Here is a 21,809-nt window from a genome sequence, read left to right on the forward strand (position 1 = left end):
TGTTTGGTGCTACAAGGGCAGGGATGGGATGGCTAGGGCCCAGGTAATCACCAGTTTCATTTATTTGTCAAGTCACAGTTCTGCCTTGGCCTGTACCTTTTTTAAGCTCAGGAGGAGGCACAAAATTCTGCAGGTCTTTCCATTGATAGTCTCAGAGCTACAGATCTGCCAGGAGGGTATTCTCTAAGCTAATCTAAGTCAGTATCAGGATGAAAGAAAAAGGGATATGGCAGACTGGGCAAGGCAGACTCTCAAGCCTCCCCAATACATATCCCAGCATCAGGATCTATCCAGAGGGACAGAGGGCCATCTCAAAAGAGAGAACAGTTGGAAAGAGGATGAGTCTGGCAGCTATGAGGATCATACCTCATGTTGAAAGGTGCCTCATACTTGATGATGTGTGCATCCTATTCATTTGCTTATTCGTATCCTTACATGTTTCCTATAAGGAGGACTTCTATAGTTATCACCGTCCTATAGATGAGGAGAGGTTCGGAAAAGTGAACCTCTTCTTCCCAAGAGAAATCCTGTTCTCAGACCTAGGTCTGCAGGCCTCCAGTCTAGGGCCCCTTCTCCGGTTGTGGGGCCAGGTGTGCCTCTTACTCTGCCTTGGCTGGTAACCCTGCCCTGCCCTCCTGTGCTCTATGCTTGCAGGAACATCACAGAGATGATGACCACAGTTTCACTGCAGATTGTTGGGATCATCGAACCCATCATCCAGCATGCAGACTGGTTCTTTCCTGGGGGTATGTGGTGGCATCCAGGTGTGGGAGCGGGGGTGGCTGGGGGAGAGCAGAAGTGTCACTATGAGTTTTGAACCTTTGAAATCAAGTACCACTGCCCAAAGGTATTTGTTTTGTTTTGTTTTATAATCCTCTACACACACACGTACACACACACACTCAGGTATGGGGATAGAGTCGTGGTAGTTTCCTACTCTCTATTTTGAGAGTGTCCACTGCCTGTACCAACCATGTCCATGAGTTTTTCTGGTCTAACATCCACACCTGATTTCTTTAATCTATAAATCATGAAATGATGGTACAGAAAGGAAAGACAGAGTCTCTGTTTTATAGTTGCAGAGGGAGGCGGAGACCTGAGATGAAGGGGACTTTTATTCAGAGCTTATGGATCATCTGTGTGCCATCCTTTTGTTATTCTAAGCTGCATCCTTTGAGCTTCCCTTGGCATGTAAAGGTGGGGCTCAAACACAATGAGATTCTTTTTTGTAACTGGTTCAAAATTAGACTCTAAAGGCAGCTACCTAAGAGGGATTTTCATAAATGTTCTTAGCCATGAAAACACCATTGCATAAGTATGACTCCCAGTGGTGAAGACTTCAGTTATTATGCTGAATTCTGTGTTCCTTTAAAAAGGTGGGGGGTGGGATGGGGAGGGCACCATACCTTATGTTTAGTAACATTAAGGGTATAATGTTAATAATTCTTCACTCTGTCTATTAAAGGTAATCAATTAGTACTGACCTAACAACATCAAAGAGTTTGATTATCTATATTTTGTTTCATGTGTTTTGACTGTGAAAGCTCTTAACTGCTAATCTTATAAGAGTTCTGTTGATGACATAAAGTTGGGTGAAGGTAAGAAATCAGGATAAACAAAAAAAGGAGATAGAAGTTGAAAGCATGATTCTGTAAGTTCTGTAGATGAGCTAATGCATTACCATTGCAGATAAACAGGCTCTGACTACAAAAGGGTAAGATGAGCACTTCCATGTGTCCGTTAGATAGCCAACAAACACCCTTAGTAACCCTATTGAAATTTCTAGTTTTAATCCTTTTTATTTTTTTCTCTTTGGTTTTCTAGAAATATATCATCATCTACAAATAGTCGTATTGCCTCTTTATTTTCTTGGCTAATTCCATTGGCCAGCCCTTCTTCAGTAGCATTAAATAACAGTGGTAGAGTGGGCATTGCCCTTTTTCCTGATCTGATTAAGACTGTCCTGGTGTTTCCCTCTTGACCATGAGGTTTGAGAGAGATGATTTTGTATTTTTCAGGAAGTACCCATCTGTACCTGTTTAACTAAGTTTGTTTTTAATCACAAATGGAAATTGCTTTATTAAATGCCCATCATATTTTTATGTAGATAAGCACATGTGTTCACCTATTAATATGATGAATGATATTAAGATGAGTTAATATCAGTAGATGACCTAACATTGAATCATGGGATCATATTCTCTAGGAGTGAAGTGTAAAGGGAAACCATCTCTGCTCATCTCTCTCCTGCCCAGGAAGGGTGTGACAGACCAATGGATCATGTACACCCATTTTTTCTTCCCCACAGAGATAGAGTTCAACATCACAGGGAATTACGGGAGTCCGGTACATGTGAACCACAATGCCAACTACAGCTCAATGCCCTCCCCAGACATGGACCCTGCTGACCGGCGCCAGCCTGAGCAGGCCCGCAGGCCCCTCAGCGTTGCCACAGATAATATGATGCTGGAATTTTACAAAAAGGATGGGTATGAGCTGGTGTCCCTTTCTCAGCATTGGGGATTGGAGAAGGGAGGGGTTGAGATGTAACATAAAAACCAGATTGACAGAAAGGCTGCACGTAATGAGCAGCTGTTTAGGTGACTTGTAGCAATTAAACTGTTACCTCAGTCTCGATGCTTCCATCTGTGCAGTTTGGGGTAAGTTGCTTGGCTCACTTCTCTCACTCTGGGCCAGAGGCAAATGCGGCCTTTTGAGCTGACAGTTTTGGTCAGTATTGATTACTTCTCATGAAAAGAAAGAAAAGGTGGTCCACAAGGGGAGTGAAAAAAAAAATACATAAACAATTTTTTTTGACTCAAAATTTGTAAGTGTATGCCAATTTTCAAATCTCTAATGATTTCACTTTGATGATAGGCCTGCTCATTTGCCTTCTTAAGCAACATTAAACAGCATCTTTAATGCATAGTTTAGCATGTCCAGTTTTAGTTTAAAACAGAAAACCTAAAGCTTAAAGCACTCTGAGTACAATATCCTGATAAATTTTTAAGATTTTTCCCGTCTTTTATGATTAACACCTATACCTACTTTGATGCAGTTATGACAAGACTGCTAAAAGTATTCAACTGAATTTGCATAGGAATGACCCTCTCACACATATTAAATCAGCTTACATAGTATATAATTGCACAATATTCCCATAATAAGTAAAATTGGCAAAGACAGTTTTCATAACAAGCACAACTGATTCATGGTAAGCATCAGCCCAGCTGTGGCAAGCAAAATATGTAGATTTCTGAGTGCTCAGGAAACTAAAGGTGTCAGCCAGTGTGTCTTCCAGAGGAATGGGCGCATTGCTTGGTCAAGCAAGTCAGCTGAGTAAACTTTGGTTGGGAATTAAAAAGCACTACTATAAAATAAAATTTAGCCACTGCTGCTTTAAAACAAATGGGATCATAAAGCACCAAAGGGGAATATCAGAAATTCAGACAACCGCAAGTATAGCAGCTACAATCTTCTGCTTCCCAGTCAGACCACTAGGTGACTAGAAAGCTCCCTTCGTTTGAAAGGCATAAAGCCTACAGGGCTTCAGAGGAAAGGTTGAATACCCAAGACTCTAGAGGTATATGAGTCTTACTTTCTGCCCCTTTCCTTTTCTGAGTGGGAGCTGGCTTTGGGGACCTATACTACGTCTTGTGATTTTGGAGGAGTGTTCAGAAAGGCCAGTGTCCCTGCTTGTTACCTGACCCACCAGACACTTTATCTGTGAACTGATGGGGGTTGTTTGTTGTTTTCATGTCTACTGGGGAAAGAAAAACTGGAAATTCTTAGAAGTTGAAAGGAGTAGAGGGAATTTCTTAAATCTATGAAAAAGAGCATACTTAGAAACCTGATTTTTGTATTATGAGAGCAAGTCAGACAGAGATGGAGACAGAGAAAGCATGCAAGCAAATGTATTGGAATTTGTTTTTAAAACTCAGTTTCACTTGATTCCTTTGTAAAGTACCTCTAGCTGAGGGATACCCTGAGGGGTTCGGTTCTGGTAGTGGCAGGGTCATAGAGCAGCAGTTCCCAACCTTTTGGACCGGTGCTCCTATGAGAATCTAATGCCTGATGATCTGAGGTGGAGCTGAGGCGGTAATGCTAGTGCTGGGGAGCAACTGTAAATACAGATGAAGCTTCGCTCACTGGCTCACTGCTCACCTCCTGCTGTGTAGCCCAGTTCCTAACAGGCCACAGACTGATACCAGTCCATGGCCCTGGGATTGGGGACCCCTGTTTTAGAGAACTCCCCTGGTACCCAAGTGTTTCTGCATCAGAGATGTGGTCCTGTGTCCTCCCTGCCAGACTTCATCTGATCTCTAGTACCCTCCAAGAGCAATCCAGATGACTGCTGAGATAGTTATCACTCTGGAATTTCAGGGCATTCAAAGTCCACTGGCCTCCATAGCATGCAGGCAGATGTAGAAGCTCAAATGATGATATGTTAGGCAGATGCCTCATCGCTGAGAAAGTTCTCTTGGTCAAGAACTTACTCGAGATGCATTTGAAAGTTTTCAGACTACCTTTACCCCTTGAAACACTGACAAATTAAAGCTCGCTTTATTGAGGTTTTTTGGTGAGGTTAAAGAAGAATATATTCAATTATATGTCAATAAAGCTTTTACTTTTTAAAAAAGGAAATTTGGGGAAGAAAAAATGAATAACATTTTCCTTAGCTGATGGTTGCTATGTCCGAGACTTCATACAAGATAGTTTAGTCCCAATCCCAGCTCCTGGCTTTGGTCCTGATGCCTTTCTGATTCATAATGACACAGGAAACTATTTCATTAGCAAGTCCTAGGGTCAGAGTTAGAAGTTCACATATACATTTTTCATGATTGTGGTAGGCGAAATAATGCTCTTCTCCCCCCTACCCCCATAATATCAGGTCTTAAGCCCTGGAACCTGTAAATATTTTTTATTTTCCTTATTTGGGACAGGGTCCTTGCAGATGTAATTAAAATATGGATCTTGAAATAAGGAGATTACTCTGGATTGTCAGGGTAGGCACTGGATGCAGTCACATATATCATAAGAGGGTGGCTTATGAGATCTCACACACACACACACACACACATGCACACACAGAGGGAGATATGATGATGAAGCAGAGAGGGATTTGAATTTGGGGCCACAAGCCAAGGAATGCTGACAGCCACCAAAAGGAAAGGATTCTTCCCTAGATCCTCTGGGGAGAGCACAGCCTGCTGACACCTTGATTTTAGTTAGACTTCTGGCTTCCAGAACTGTAAGAGAATCAATTTCTGTTGTTAATAACTTTGGGGACTTGTGACAGTAGCCACAGGAAACTAATACATCCTTCCTCTTAATCTTCATACGAAAGATGACAGTGGATGTTTTGATTCTACTTCTGCTGAGAGTTGAAATCTAATTGCACTCCCTTTGAATCTGAGCTGGACTCAGTGACTTACTTATTAATACAGTGTAGCAGAAGTGATGTTCTGGGCCTTCTGAAGCCAGATCAGAAGAAGCCTTTTAGATTATGTCTGGGTCTCTTAGAATACTTGCTCTTGGAACCCAGCTACCCTGATGTGTGAAAGTCAAACAGCCCCTTGGAGAGAAACCAAAGCCCCCAGCCTTCATTCTGCAGCGAGCACCGAGCTGACAGGCAGCACCAACTTACAAGCTTTGTTTGCAAGTCATCTTAGAGCCTTCTAGGCCAACTCAAGCCACTTCAGCTAGTGCTGTGTAGGGTAGACAAGCTGTCCCTGTCTGACTCTGCCAAAACTGTGGAGTTGTGACCTAGATAAATAAGCTACCAAGTTTTGAGAGTGGTTTGTTATGCAGCTAAAAATAGCCAGAATGAGCTTTAAAAAAAGAATACCAATGCTCTGCTTCCCTAGACCCCTGTTCCTCCAACCTGATATCATTGGCCTTGGCTAAGGTTCAGGCATTGGTGGTTTTTAAAATGTCCTACATGATACTAATGTGTGTCTAGGATCGAGAACCACTGAATCACAGAAAAATTTTGCCATTCTGAATAAGGAATTTTGAAATGATACCATTTTTTTTTAATTTTCAAAATTTTTCTACTTTAGGCATTAAATGTCAGTGTGACATACAGTCCATCCTACCTCTGCCAACAATCTTAGCAACATAGTATCAATAGGTCACACTAGTGCTCTCTGTACTTTTCTCAACTCCCACTTAGAAATTTTTGGGTATAGGTTGATATGTACTTTTAATGTCTTGTTTATATTATATTTTTGGTTTGTTTATAGAATAGTGATTTTTTTGGATCATTTGTCCCAAATAATAAACGAAAGTAACCTTGCAAGTCCCTTCTATTTTTCTGACATTGGCGGAAATGTTATCCCTAGTCATATCAAATATTTTTTTATGCAAGTCCTATTGCTTCTAAAAGAGTTAGCAGAGACTTCCACACACTATTGCCCATTGGTCAGAAAGGACTCATGGGCCCTAAGTATTTGTCAGATGCATCCATTGGCCGCATCCACAGCAGTCAGAACAGACTCAAAGGGGATTGTTGAGGGATCTGTGGAGAAGCCCAGAGGCAGACTAGGAAAGACTTCAGCAATGAAGCCTCCTTACTAGTATCTCATCTCTACCCTCCTGTTGGCTGTCACCCTCCCCTCTTCTACTCCTCTCTGTCTCTACTCCCTGTCGCCAGCCTCAGATTTCAGACAGACCCCACCATCCCTTTTCCTATATATCATGTGCCCATTTCTTTGGTGCCTGTTTGCCACCTCCTGGCTCTGGCCCATGTTCTCTACACTTGCCCTGCTGGCTGACACATCTGTCCTGCTGCCCCTGTTTACTTCAAGCCCCTTGGATCCCAATGGGAGGGCATTCTGTCCACAGAGATTCCAATGACCTTGGCTCTTCGTAATCAAAAGACACATATGCAGCTCCTCTTTCCAGTATCGAAACCTGGCATACTTGCAGCCATTTTGCTTGCTCCACAGTGATCTAGCCTCAGAGTTCCTCCACCAGAGCCAGTTGACAGCAACCAAAACAACTCTATGAGGATATTTACACCAGAGCTAGCAGTATCCCTTAGAGCTCAGTTTGGTGTGTGACTCATCCTCAGCCTATGCTGGAGAGCTACTCTGTAATGGGTCTTGTCTCACCAATCTAGACCTTAACCTTGACGACCAGTAATTTGGAATAAGCATGTTTAATTAAGAAGGTTCAAGGGTAATCTGAATGGTGCTCTGTGGAATACAAATCCCACCGTTGGTTATATTGGATTTGCGGGGAGGATGGGAGTCTGGAGTCAAACGAGTTCTTAGAATACATGATTCAACGTGTTGAAACAAGTTTCTTTAGTGTATGACTTCTCAGAGTCTTTATCTGTCTCTACCTTGCCATGAGCAGTTGGGCTAATTCTGCAGGCATATAATACGTTAAAGCCAAAATGGACTGGCCAAGGATAGCAGAAGGTCACAGGAGGCTCCTCGTGACGTGGAAGACCCGTAGATGGGAAAGGTTGTGGCCATTCCTGGCTGAGTCTCCCACACACTGTCACAGTTGGTTTCCCAAAGATACTTCTTTCCTTTTATCTTGCCCTATGACCTAGGCTGGGCAGTAAGACTTAGAGGGTTTATAAAGGTTCCGTCTCTTAGATGCCACATCTTCATAAGTGGGCTGTGGCATGCATCATTTCCCCAAATTATTGATCGTAAATCTTGTGGTCATGAGACTATCAGAGCTAGCGATCCAAGAAACTTGTTTTTTTAACTATAGATATTAAGGTCCTCTGTCTTACAGTGAGAGGATGGATAACACACAAAAGACCATCACCCTCAAGGGGATTATGTCATGCATAGATGGTACAATCATTTCAGTAGGACCTGAACATATAATAAGAAGCTTACCTAAAAAGTCATCCCAGATACCAGTGGAAAAATTGACTCATATTTTTGGTTTGGATTGGTCAAATGGACCTTTGAAAGGTATACTCTTGACCCAGACCCTACCTCAGCTTCCACATTTTCAGGTATTATACATTGTGGAAGCTGAGTCCAGGCCTGTGAAATGTTGACAGATGGACTCCAGCCTTTATTTATACTGAGGAGGTTAAGAAACTTTGTTGTTATGTATTTAGGAGAGGAATTATCCCTATAGGAACTAGAAATTACCTGATTCTGGCTTCCTGGGTGAGTGCAGGCAAGGCTAAGTCTTAGGATTTTTAGGTTGCCTCTCACTCACCTTGGCTACCCTTGGCACCATGTGGTGACTCTACAGGCCCCTGCCATTGCTAACCAACCTCCAAGTCCATCTTAAACATTATCTGAACTTCGATATCTTCAATGGATATTGGGGAGCTACCCAAGTTCACCAGGGTCTGCATCTGATGGCTGACCCATTTCTTGTCTCCTCTTTCCTGGCTGGCCTTTGCCAAATGTAACTGATGTCTAGAACAAAAATCAAAACTTTCTAGATCTCTGTAGACTTGAATGCATCAAAGCCATATATTGACTGACACCTCTGGCTACGATTGTTCCTTACCAGGATTCAAAAACAGTATGGCAGATGTCCGTCTTACAGAGGGAAAAAAGCAAACTTTTGATAACTTATTACCTAGAATGGTTCATGGCATAATTCTGCTCAATGATAAATGTATTCTTTCTGTAGACACCTAATTCTTCTTGGAGCTGGATCTTTCAACTTTGAGATTTTCAACTTTTTATTTTTTTCTGGGGCAGGCCTTTGTTTCAATTTTTAAGGTTCTAGATCTTAGGCTTTTCCTGTGTGGCCTACCTGATTACAGACTTTAAAATAAGAATACCACTTCATTTCCTACATCAGGAGACATTTATAGGTCTAACCTCTATTCCCTTTCCCTACCCACCATGTATGAGAATAACCCTATACGAAATAGCCCTGTGGACATGCAGAGTATGAACTTTGGATCAGGCTTTCTCTGAGTTCAAATTCTGGCCACGTGACCTTGGGAAGTTATTAAGCCCTTAATGCCTTGTTTCTTTATATGCAAAATAGTGAAGCAATAGCAAGAACCTTAAAGTTGTTTTGAGCATTAAATAAAATTTTACTTACAAAGTGTTTAAAACAATGCCCGGTACATGTTAAATGTTAGCTGTTTTCTGTATACACACTAGATTTTTGAATGACATCACGTTTTTAAGATAGCAGCATGCCTGGGTGCACTTCTCCACTCATGAGGCCCCCTAGCCAACCCCTTTCTTTGACATCTCGCTAAAAGCACCTTGAATGTGTTTATCTGTCTTCACCTTCCTATGAGCAATTGTGCTAATTCTGCAAGCAGAAAATATACTAAAGCCAAAATGGACTTGCCAAGGACAGTGGAAAGTTGTAGGAGGCTCCCTGTGCATGGGCAACCTTCTGTAGGTGGGAAGGGTATGGACATTTCTGGCTGAGTCTCTGGCACCCTATCACAGTTCATTTCCCAAAGAACTTTCCAGCTAAGATGACCCATCTTATGCTTTCTTTCTTTCTTGCCTTAATGACCTGGGCGGGGCAGTAAGACTTAGGGGGTTTGGGAGGATCCCCATCCTTATTTTCTGTTCTTTAAGCCTAGAATCATCCAATCTTTCAGACTCCGTCCTCTGAAGCCCACAGGGCCCATCTAACTCAGATTCCTGGAAGACTAAGGAGCCTAGTGAAAGAAGATTCTTACTTACCTCTATCCTTCTTTCTTTTGTTCCCTTTACTTAGGGGAGAAGTCTGATGACAGACACTATAAACCCAGGAGACATGACCCAGATGGGGTCTTCTCAATATCTTCATGACATACTGTGCCTGATTCAATGAGATACAATATCCTTCTTTCCCCCTTTGGTCAGCCTGTTTTAGACTTGGGTTTACTCTCTTTATTTCTTTATCTATGGGGATTTTAAAAAATCATATATACTTGGCACCTATAAGGACAGAGCATCGTCATAGTCAAGGCTACCATTTATTGATTTCTTAGTAAATGCCAAGAAATGTGTGCACACTGTTCTATTTGTTCTTTACAACAACCCTGAAAGAGAGGGGGATGACATTACTTTCATCTTACAGAGGGTAATCAGAGGATACTAGATGTTAAGTAATTCATCCATATCACACAGTTAATAATGAAAAAATCTGGAATTCAGACCCCAGATCCCTCCTTCCAAAGTCCATGCTCTTGCCCACAGGGCTGTGCTGCTCCCTAGAAGAATCGAGATGAGCAGGACAGAGAGTGGAGTCATCCTGTCATGGTGCTGCCTCTTCAGCTGCACACAATCCAGCTACCAGGCCTTTATCTTCCCTCCATCAAGATGTCATATGATTACATCTCCATCCGGTCAACCCCCCAAAATACCATTTGCATAGCTAGACAGACCACTCATACATGCGCCTGTGCTTCCCATTTCTCACACCACCACGCCCATTGCATGATCACTTGGCTTCCTTTCCCAGGTTATGGCCCAGGGGCATGCTAACTATATCTTAGCACTGATTCGTTGATAAAATTCCTTCATGGAAATACTGGAAGTTGGATGGGAAGTCTTACGTTTATTCTGTAGATGAGGAAAGAGCTCCACAGAGTCAGTGAATGGTTTAGCTTAGGTTGTGAGGCTTGGATCATTCCAGAACCTATTCCATTATACAATCTCATGAAAAATACAAAGTGTGGTTTACATAAGTTCCACGCAAATGTAAGGTCCTGGTAGACTGGGAAGAGTTAAACAAGGCAGAATTCACATCAATGGGACTGCTTTGCCAAGATGAAGATTTGTTACCTAGCCTACCCCACATGGAGCCTGATGATGAGCAGGTGAGAACTCTGTACTCCCTGCTCCTCATCTCCTTCCCCTAACTTTTATCCTTACCCTAACTCCTTACTTTTTGAAAATATCAGTGGACATTTGATGTGTGTTCACTGTGAACATGTGATGCTGCCTCCCATAAGAAAGCAATTTCAGATGGGAGAGTGGTGATTACATGCAGCACAGCAGTCTCTCTGTAAAAGCAGAAGTGGATGTTCAGCTGTTATTTCTTTTGTTGCTGACTGACGTTTTGCCACCAATACCTAGCAGGTCTCATTCTGTCCATACGCATTCCCTGCTCCGGCTCCTTCACTTAGTAAACTAGGAGAGTAGCCTGGCATCTAAGGCTGCTGATGCTAGAAGATGCCACTGGAAGTAGAAGGCATGCCCCACCAGCCCTGATCCCAAAGCCCGTGCCTCCCCTTTCCCCCTGGTCCACACCAATGGAAAAGGTCTTTCTAAGTGAAAGAGAATCAGGTAAGGAAGAGAAAATGGAGTGAGGCTTTCATCTTTTAGGGCTCCTTCCGTGGAGCAACATGAGAAACATCTTGCATGCCTGCCATCCTCGCCAACCACTGCGAAAAAAAAAAAAAAGTGGTGTCAGTTCCCTCCCCACAGTGGAATATTAAGCCTCTTGCTCTGCATCCTGATAAATTCTGAAGCCCAAGAATATAGTTCGATACCCCCTCACAGCCTACTTTAAATATCAGACGATGCGACTTGGCCCTGTCCCAGTCTTTTGAGTGGCCTCCAAGACTGATTCTGGATCTCCTATAGGAGGTGCTTATTTATTGCTGGAGGATCCTTAGACCCAAGATGACTTGAAAGCTAGCGGGTCCTGGAAAGAGACCAACCTCTCCCCACCTCCCAAGGTGCTGCCTCAGAGCCATCCAAGGAAGATGAGAAAAATTAACAATTACATTAGACATAACAAAGTCTCTGGGTATCTTACAGAGGAAAGAGTGTCAGGAAGCTGTCCCCATCTCAGTGTGTACTCAGCTTTTAGCACCATTTCTCCACTGTGCATCTCACAGCAGGCTCCATCTCAATGCTTATTTTCCTAGAGAATCTAAATCCCACTTGCTACAAGCAATCTCCAAACTCGAACCCTTTAAAAAGAAAATCTTGCTGTGTCTCTATAAGGTGAATGTAACCTTTTAGGTGGTCAGGATTTTATGCTGTACTATCTGTGCTTCTGACCAGTGTGGGTGAGAGTAAGAGGTGGGAATAATCACACAGAAACCCTCATCCGCAGACCCACTGTGCATGTACATGGTGGAGACAGACTCTGGCTGGGAGCACATGTTTCCTCCCTGTGTGAATGTCTATGTCTCCCTTCATACTAGAAATATTAGCTCTTGCCTTAGTGAAGGCCTTGACTACGTACCACAGAACCAATTACCTCCTAGACCAGAGGAAAGGGAACTAACCGCCTTCTAAATTATGGAACTTAGAAGCAATCAGGTGACTGCCATACTTCCATCAGTCTTTCTTCTCCCTTTCTTTGCCCTCTCCTGACCATCCCCACCTCTACACATACCATCTACTCTTCAGCTTCTCTCTGTATTTGTTCAGCTTCTCTCTGTATTTGTCTATAAGCTTGGTAGAAGATTTTTCACTCATACAAATAAATAGAAGAGTCACTTTAACTAAGAGATCAACAAATTTGAAACAATTTCTTGGGACAATAAAAGCCCTATACTGAGACCCTGACCTTGACAAGAGACAACCTGTATGTCCAAAGAAAGGCGTAGTTGTTTTTGACACTAATATCTGTATGTTTCTGTCCCTGCAGCCTTAGGAAAATCCAAAGGTACAGTATCTTCGGGTAGCTACAGGCCATGTTCAATCTCTGAAAATTAAGTGAGCTATGCCTTAGTGAGCTCTGCCAGAGGGTGAATGTGCCGTGTCTGGTTGCTTGGCCGACTTACTCGAAGCCTTCTGTGTTCCCATCATTAAAATGGAATCAGAGCAGAGAGTGACCATAGGCATGATCTGCCCTTTCCCTGCAGTGTAGACAAGTGGGTGTGGCCTGCAGAGAGGGCCAGCACAGGAATCTTGACTCAGCCCTGTGCTCTAGACCGCAAGTGACATAAAGAAGGACGGATATTTAGATATCTCCTGCTGGTTGGTGCCATGTTCTAGTCCCATGCTGCCCGTGTCCCTATCCCACCCACCTGCACCTCTCACTTGGGAGGAGTGAGTACCCCGCAGAGAGGCTGCATTCTGCCCTGAAAGATCAGCTGGCTTTGGCAGAGGGTGGAAGCACAGCAGCCAGCTGTGCCAGGGCCGCTAGACGAGGCCTGCACAGGGCAGCCAGGATGCTCCAAGCGTCGCCTGTCAGTGGAGCCCTGCCAATGCCTCGCTTCCCTGGGCCCAGGAAGGTGCTAAGGCTGCGCTACTGTTCTCCTAACACTGATGTGCTTGAATGTGTCTGCTTTGTGGGGGAGGGAGCCCGTCACCTGTCACATGTGGATAAGCACGTTTCTTTGTGTCCCTCACCAGCATGGGCGTGAGGGTGATGGACACATCCTGGGTGGCTCGAAGAGGCTCCTCTGCTGGCCGGAAAGGGTCGTGTGCCCCACCCTCCATGCAGCCCCCTGCCCCGCCCGCAGAGCTGCCATCGCCTCTTCCAGAGCAGCCCCCGGACGACCCCATGGTGCCCTCGCTTTCTCCATCGAGCCTGGGCCTCCAGCCCGGGCCTGAGCGAACCAGGTAAGCCTGAGGCAGGCTGCCTGCAGTGCAGGGGGTGGCGGGGTTTGCTGCTCTCACTCCAGCCCTCTTGGATTTGGTCATTTCCCTCTGTTTCTAAGCATTTGTGTTGGCTCTCTGCATCATGCTGGCACCCAGTAAGTCATTCACAGCTCCCTGGATTATCAGATAAAGGCCAGGCTTCCCAAGAATAGCATCCCCAAGCAAATAGCAAACCTATCAGGTGGCAGCTTGCTGAAGCGATGTGAGGAATTTCAGTTCCCAGTTCTCCATTTCCCCTTCCAAAGCCATTATAACTTCCCTATTTTGAAATTAAAAATTTCAGTATCTCTCCTTTCCTCTACCTTTAGACTCATAGGGGCCATTTTTACTGCGAACATGGGTGCAAATCAGGGAAGGAGTGAAGGTCACGTTGTGCCAGCATGTGTGTGAACTTTGCTGTAGCCACACAATCCTATTTCCATTCTTTTAAGAGAAGAAAAAAGAGAAAACAAGCTCATTCCATCACTAGTTCAGTGAACATTTATGGAGGATTGTGTGCATCCAGACATGAAAGATACAATCTGGGCTCTTAAGGCATACACATTCCAGTGAGCAAATACTCACAGATAATTAAGGCACATAGTCATACCCAGCATCACAAGGGAAAGAGGCTGTACTTGGTCCTTCCTGGAAAAGGGGCGCAGTCAGAGGGGACTGTAGAAGCGGGAATTGCACAGCAAAGCGACTTTGCCTGTTTCTATCTACTCTCAACCATTCAGAGAACTGGGAAAGCTACATCAAATCAGACGCCACTGTGCATTCTGTTATTAGAAGATGCAGTGTTCCTGCATGGTCACTGCTGGAGAAAATTTGGAGACCTTGGGAAGCTAAACCTTTTAACCCAGTTTTTGCATGTGTACACACACACACCCCATTCCCTAAATGAAAGAATTACAGGCTTTCTTTCTTCCTTTTAATGAATAGAAGTTACTTTCTCTCTGAAATAGGGAAATAAGGGAAAGAGGACAATCATAGAGTTTGGGAGAGGAGGACTGACACGAGATGTGCTTGGGTTGTTGCTGACGGCTCCAACTCAGGACAAAAGGATACCAGCCCTGGCTGTGTACTCACTAGGTTTCAGGCCCACTTGAGAGAGGCAGAGGAGGAAGAGTGAGTTCAGCGGAGAAGCAGAGGCTGACAGCTATGGGCAGAGACTGATGAGGAGGAAATGGACAAAATGGAGATTTTCTGGGAAGATTCCTTTTACAGACACCTACCTCATCCTTATTCCCCATTTTCTAACTGAGACTTGGTGCCAACAACATTCAGCATGTAAATGGTATTTCTAGAAAATGCCCCTCAGAGATAGATTTCCCCTCTGAGGTGCTCCCAGAATGTTATAGATGGGAAGCCTTGCAGAGTCACTCATGGGCAGGGAACATCGCCCACTGGTTCAGATTATTTAAAAGGTCAGTCCCATTGCTGTACAGTCAGACAGCATACTGTCCCTTCTTCCTGGGGTAGATAGTCCTGTAGCTTTCCTCTGGGTGTCAATGTCCTTATTCGTCTTGTACTTCTCTCTCTTCTCTCGCCACATGGATTTCTCTCAATACAAATGGGTGTTCTATTGCTCTCTTTGTTTGTTTGTTTGTTTTTCTGTTTCTTGGACAATTGCAGCCCAGATGATGTTTCTTCCAGTTGCTAGATTCCTGTTACTGCTCCCCCTCCCCAAGGATGGCAGGCTCTCCCCTCCCTCTGGCTTGCTCCAACCGTCCCCATTCCCTACCAGGTGTGACCCTCATCCCCTCATCCTTTCAAGGCTGTTGGCTCACTCCAGCCAGGCTCAGCCTCTGCACCCTCCTCCTCTGCTTGGCATTAACTCTGACCCCGGCTTCCTGCCCCTTTGCACCCCAGCTCATTGAGTCCTGTAACTAGAACTGTAACTATGCCTCATCCATCTAGGACTCCTAATAACCACCTTACACTACACTACACCTCTCCCCACTGGGTCAGCTGCTCCTATGCTGGAGAGAGAGGACCCAGCTACGTAGGTAAATACTTGTTTCTGCAGTGGCGAGGGAGTGTACAAGTGGGAGGGAAAAGAAGGATGAGCTTCTTGAGCCCTAGGTTCCTTGGACAAATGTCTATCCAGAGGAAAGAAGAAGAGTCTATTACCCCATAAGAAGCTATTATTTTATTTGCTCGTTTTGTGTTTTTTTCCCGTTTCACCTTCCTCTTGCCGGAGGCAGAGATTGACAGAAAGGTAGAGTGATATTTGGCACTGATACCTGAGTGCCTGGTGACCTTGGACCTGAAGAAGAATGAAAGACAAGTTCATGCCCAACGAGTGAGGCAAGGAAGGGTTTTCTCGTTTTTTTGTTATTGTTCATTAACAGAATAGATAAAGGAATTGTTGCCCTTCTAATCCTCTGATGAAATGGCTTTTTTCTCTTGGGGAATTACTTTAGCGTGGTGTAACACTCATCCTGAGATGGAGAGAACTTACTACTACCTTGAATGAGGCCTTCCCTCCATACTTTGATAATATTCACTGTTTCAGCCCAGGTTCTTCCCTGCCTCCAAGCCTTTTTCACCATAGCTTAGTGGAATGAATGGTATATTCTTAGTTATTTAATATTTGGAGTTTCTAGACAAATTTTGGGAAGAAATAGGCTGTAGCTGCTTTTGTGGGAAAGAAAGAACCATTGCAAAGAATCTAGGTTTCCACACTTCCCGCACCTTACCCGAAGGATCAGAATCCAGGTAGGTTCTAACAAGAATGAGAGATGTCTCCCAACTCCAAGGTCACCTTTCTGATTTGCTAGGGCCTACCTGGAACATTATGCTAAAAATGCATGGAGGTGGTTATGGAGATGGATTGATAATATCTGAATGATGTGTTGGAGAATGGAAAGAAGTGAAGAGTCGGCCATTCGTTCGCCATCCCCGGTCTGTGAAGTGGAGTTAAGTAGGGTGTCTTTTAACATGTCCTTCAGAGAATGCCTGAGAAAGAGCCAGCAGTGAAAGATGAACTCTCTTTGGGACCTGGTGACCCAGGGTGTCCCTTTATCAATCCAAGAGACTCCAGAGGCCCTCACTACCATTGACCCTGTTCCCACTTCCAAGCCTGGAGGACTTGGACAGGTCCACATTCGGAGCACAGCCAGGGTCTATGTCAACACTACCATTTACTGGGACCTGCTACTAAATTTGGGTCCTGAAATTCCTCCCCTGCTTGGGAGCATGATGGTAGTTCAGGGAAAGCAGCTGGAGAGCTGGAGAGCTGTGGCTGTAAGGCTTATCAGGATGAGCCTGAGTCATCAGCCCTCATTCAGCACACCGACCCTATGAAGTCCTCTTGCTCTGGTATGCTGTGGATACAGAAAGGCAAGAGCACGTAGGTGTTCCAGTTCAGAATGGTCAAGGATCCCAGTGTTGAACACAGGGTAGAGTGGGGATGCTCAAGGCCCTTGCTTCCCATTGCTCCATGGTCTCCGGTTGGAGGGAGACACAGGTCCCTTTCTCAGGTAACAAAGGCATAGGGAGTAGTTGGCAATGAGTGCCACATAGAGAGAGAAGTGGGACCCAGGCCATCAGAGCCCCCAAAAGGGACGGTCACCGCTGGGGGCATTTTTGAAGACTTTAAGAAGGGCCTGAGACAGACCAGAGCTGGGACAGACTTACGCTGGCCCAGAGGAACATGTATTTGATCCACAATGCTGGTGCTGGTGTTGCGTGAGTTCAGGGGTTCTCTTTTCTCCTGTGTGTTTATGTTTCAGCACTTCTAAAAGCAAGGAACTTTCTCCAGGATCTGGACAGAAAGGAAGTCCAGCTTCCAGCCAGGGGCCACCCTGTATGGGGACACAACCAGGTGCACAACTGGGCACCAGCCCCAGCCAGCCACCCGCAGACCAGAGCCCTCACACCCTCCGGAAGGGTATGTCACCACCACCCTGCACATCGGCCTCAGGCCAGAGATAACTGTATGCTGCCTGAAAACTCATTTCTCTCATTTAGCATGGATATTTAGAAACTGTATGGCTTAGTGAAACATTCCTGGTCTGAGCATTAGAGGTTTTGGAAGTTAACAACTCCAAGAGGGATCATTTCATCACTATTCCTCAGTTTATTCACTTAAACAGTGGGCTCATTAGAGACATGTATAGGGCATTGCTTCCTGTACACCAAGACCTCTGTGCACAATCACTGCTCAGGATGACGTGTCTTCCATGCTCGCTGCCAGGCTCTACCACCATCATTTAAGATGCTGTGTAGAGTGTTCTGCAGGAGGCCCTGCCCATCAACCGGGGCCTCACACAGCTGCCTGCCCTGCTATTTGTGGAATGTAACAGAGGAGGGAATCAGAGTGTTTCTACAGGAATCCTGCCCTTCCATATTTCTGTTTTAGAAGGTCTGAGAATTTCTACACTGACCCCTGAGCTGCTCAATCCAGAATCTGCCACTGGAACTCGCTGTAAGAGGCCCAATTCTTCTCTCTGAAATGACTCTCAAAAGCTAAAGATGTGCTCTATGCTGATGTTTCATAAATGGAGAGCTTCAAGGAGTGTGTGCTTATCTGAATCTTTTTTGTTTGTTTGCACCTTATGACAGTGCTTTGCAAAGTCTTTAACTTGTTCAAAATAGCTTATTGTTTAATTTGTTCCCAATTCAGGTCTTCCCAGCCTCTAGGTATGGCTTTAGCGCCAGGATTTGTGGAACAGGGCTTGCTCACCTTATGCACACAGACCTTCACGACAGGTGCTTTCCAGCCTTCCTGGCTCCAGGCTGCTGTGGCAATCCCATTATCCAAGTGTGCTCTCACCCAGCCCTTCCATCTTGTCTGTTTCCCATTAATTCTTTGCACATCCTGCAAATAGTTATTGAGCAGAGCTCTGAGGATGTAACAGAGCAGCAGGCACAGCCTCTCCAGAAAGGTCAATGTGGAACTATAACATCAGAGTATGCTGCTTGGGACACTGTTGGTCGCATGGGACACACTTGCAGACATAGGAGTTGGGCCACAGTGGTGGTGGTAGGATTTTAGCATTCCAGAGTGTTTCTCCAGCAACAGCAGATTTTCCTTGTGGTCTAGCTGTAGCTAGCTCCCTGACCATCTTTGTATCACCCTCTGAGGCAGTATGATAGCTAAGCCATCATTTTGTCCAGTGGAGTCAGGACTTCTGGTTCAGGCCAGTCTGTTTCCTAATGCCAGTAGCAGGTTGGCCTTCCATTTTTCACAGCTCATTGGGCCTATGTGGGGAATGCAGACTAGAATGACGCAGGTTCCTTTCCAAAGTGATATTCAGTAGCTCAGAGCCATCATTTGAAAGGTACAACTTTCATCTCCACCATTGCCCACTAATGGCACACTTACCTTTTATTTTTTTTTTAACTCTCAGTCTTTTGACAGTATGCCTACCCACACTTCCCGTACCTTACCCGAAGGATCAGAATCCAGGTAGGTTCTAACAAGAATGAGAGATGTCTCCCAACTCCAAGGTCACCTTTCTGATTTGCTAGGGCCTACCTGGAACATTATGCTAAAAATGCATGGAGGTGGTTATGGAGATGGATTGATAATATCTGAATGATGTGTTGGAGAATGGAAAGAAGTGAAGAGTCGGCCATTCGTTCGCCATCCCCGGTCTGTGAAGTGGAGTTAAGTAGGGTGTCTTTTAACATGTCCTTCAGAGAATGCCTGAGAAAGAGCCAGCAGTGAAAGATGAACTCTCTTTGGGACCTGGTGACCCAGGGTGTCCCTTTATCAATCCAAGAGACTCCAGAGGCCCTCACTACCATTGACCCTGTTCCCACTTCCAAGCCTGGAGGACTTGGACAGGTCCACATTCGGAGCACAGCCAGGGTCTATGTCAACACTACCATTTACTGGGACCTGCTACTAAATTTGGGTCCTGAAATTCCTCCCCTGCTTGGGAGCATGATGGTAGTTCAGGGAAAGCAGCTGGAGAGCTGGAGAGCTGTGGCTGTAAGGCTTATCAGGATGAGCCTGAGTCATCAGCCCTCATTCAGCACACCGACCCTATGAAGTCCTCTTGCTCTGGTATGCTGTGGATACAGAAAGGCAAGAGCACGTAGGTGTTCCAGTTCAGAATGGTCAAGGATCCCAGTGTTGAACACAGGGTAGAGTGGGGATGCTCAAGGCCCTTGCTTCCCATTGCTCCATGGTCTCCGGTTGGAGGGAGACACAGGTCCCTTTCTCAGGTAACAAAGGCATAGGGAGTAGTTGGCAATGAGTGCCACATAGAGAGAGAAGTGGGACCCAGGCCATCAGAGCCCCCAAAAGGGACGGTCACCGCTGGGGGCATTTTTGAAGACTTTAAGAAGGGCCTGAGACAGACCAGAGCTGGGACAGACTTACGCTGGCCCAGAGGAACATGTATTTGATCCACAATGCTGGTGCTGGTGTTGCGTGAGTTCAGGGGTTCTCTTTTCTCCTGTGTGTTTATGTTTCAGCACTTCTAAAAGCAAGGAACTTTCTCCAGGATCTGGACAGAAAGGAAGTCCAGCTTCCAGCCAGGGGCCACCCTGTATGGGGACACAACCAGGTGCACAACTGGGCACCAGCCCCAGCCAGCCACCCGCAGACCAGAGCCCTCACACCCTCCGGAAGGGTATGTCACCACCACCCTGCACATCGGCCTCAGGCCAGAGATAACTGTATGCTGCCTGAAAACTCATTTCTCTCATTTAGCATGGATATTTAGAAACTGTATGGCTTAGTGAAACATTCCTGGTCTGAGCATTAGAGGTTTTGGAAGTTAACAACTCCAAGAGGGATCATTTCATCACTATTCCTCAGTTTATTCACTTAAACAGTGGGCTCATTAGAGACATGTATAGGGCATTGCTTCCTGTACACCAAGACCTCTGTGCACAATCACTGCTCAGGATGACGTGTCTTCCATGCTCGCTGCCAGGCTCTACCACCATCATTTAAGATGCTGTGTAGAGTGTTCTGCAGGAGGCCCTGCCCATCAACCGGGGCCTCACACAGCTGCCTGCCCTGCTATTTGTGGAATGTAACAGAGGAGGGAATCAGAGTGTTTCTACAGGAATCCTGCCCTTCCATATTTCTGTTTTAGAAGGTCTGAGAATTTCTACACTGACCCCTGAGCTGCTCAATCCAGAATCTGCCACTGGAACTCGCTGTAAGAGGCCCAATTCTTCTCTCTGAAATGACTCTCAAAAGCTAAAGATGTGCTCTATGCTGATGTTTCATAAATGGAGAGCTTCAAGGAGTGTGTGCTTATCTGAATCTTTTTTGTTTGTTTGCACCTTATGACAGTGCTTTGCAAAGTCTTTAACTTGTTCAAAATAGCTTATTGTTTAATTTGTTCCCAATTCAGGTCTTCCCAGCCTCTAGGTATGGCTTTAGCGCCAGGATTTGTGGAACAGGGCTTGCTCACCTTATGCACACAGACCTTCACGACAGGTGCTTTCCAGCCTTCCTGGCTCCAGGCTGCTGTGGCAATCCCATTATCCAAGTGTACTCTCACCCAGCCCTTCCATCTTGTCTGTTTCCCATTAATTCTTTGCACATCCTGCAAATAGTTATTGAGCAGAGCTCTGAGGATGTAACAGAGCAGCAGGCACAGCCTCTCCAGAAAGGTCAATGTGGAACTATAACATCAGAGTATGCTGCTTGGGACACTGTTGGTCGCATGGGACACACTTGCAGACATAGGAGTTGGGCCACAGTGGTGGTGGTAGGATTTTAGCATTCCAGAGTGTTTCTCCAGCAACAGCAGATTTTCCTTGTGGTCTAGCTGTAGCTAGCTCCCTGACCATCTTTGTATCACCCTCCGAGGCAGTATGATAGCTAAGCCATCATTTTGTCCAGTGGAGTCAGGACTTCTGGTTCAGGCCAGTCTGTTTCCTAATGCCAGTAGCAGGTTGGCCTTCCATTTTTCACAGCTCATTGGGCCTATGTGGGGAATGCAGACTAGAATGACGCAGGTTCCTTTCCAAAGTGATATTCAGTAGCTCAGAGCCATCATTTGAAAGGTACAACTTTCATCTCCACCATTGCCCACTAATGGCACACTTACCTTTTATTTTTTTTTTAACTCTCAGTCTTTTGACAGTATGCCTACAGTTTTACATTATGGCCTTGTCCTGTCACTACCCAGAAGTGGTAAATGTTATCACAAACATCATGGTGATATTACTATGTCCTCCCTCTTCCAGTTCATTTAGGAAAAGACACATTCAAGAATGATGCCTGGGGTCTCCATTTGCTTCTCATCCAGTGGAGTAATTCTCACATCAGCCAGTAGAGCTGAAAAGTCATTTTATTCTGTCACAATTATATGGTACTTTATATACATGGTC

At 45.1% G+C, this 21,809-nt stretch overlaps 1 protein-coding gene across 7 annotated transcripts in view; it reads left to right on the forward strand.

Annotated features, from left to right (window-relative positions):
* Window positions 1–21,809, forward strand: part of ARHGAP44 (Rho GTPase activating protein 44) — a 188,067-nt gene that overhangs the window by 158,582 nt on the left and 7,676 nt on the right. For 6 of the 7 annotated variants that reach the window (XM_023529951.1, XM_011358973.2, XM_011358974.2 and 3 more), the window contains 3 exons: window positions 2,309–2,489; window positions 13,269–13,478; window positions 17,237–17,394. In XM_023529951.1, the coding sequence (XP_023385719.1) occupies window positions 2,309–2,489; window positions 13,269–13,478; window positions 17,237–17,394 (549 nt within the window). Of the gene's footprint in view, window positions 1–2,308; window positions 2,490–13,268; window positions 13,479–17,236; window positions 17,395–17,865; window positions 18,025–21,809 lie in introns of those variants that run through there. The other variant, XM_011358977.2, reaches the window with a different exon arrangement.

Source organism: Pteropus vampyrus, unplaced genomic scaffold, assembly GCF_000151845.1.
Source record: "Pteropus vampyrus isolate Shadow unplaced genomic scaffold, Pvam_2.0 Scaffold44, whole genome shotgun sequence".
Lineage (NCBI taxonomy): Eukaryota > Metazoa > Chordata > Mammalia > Chiroptera > Pteropodidae > Pteropus > Pteropus vampyrus.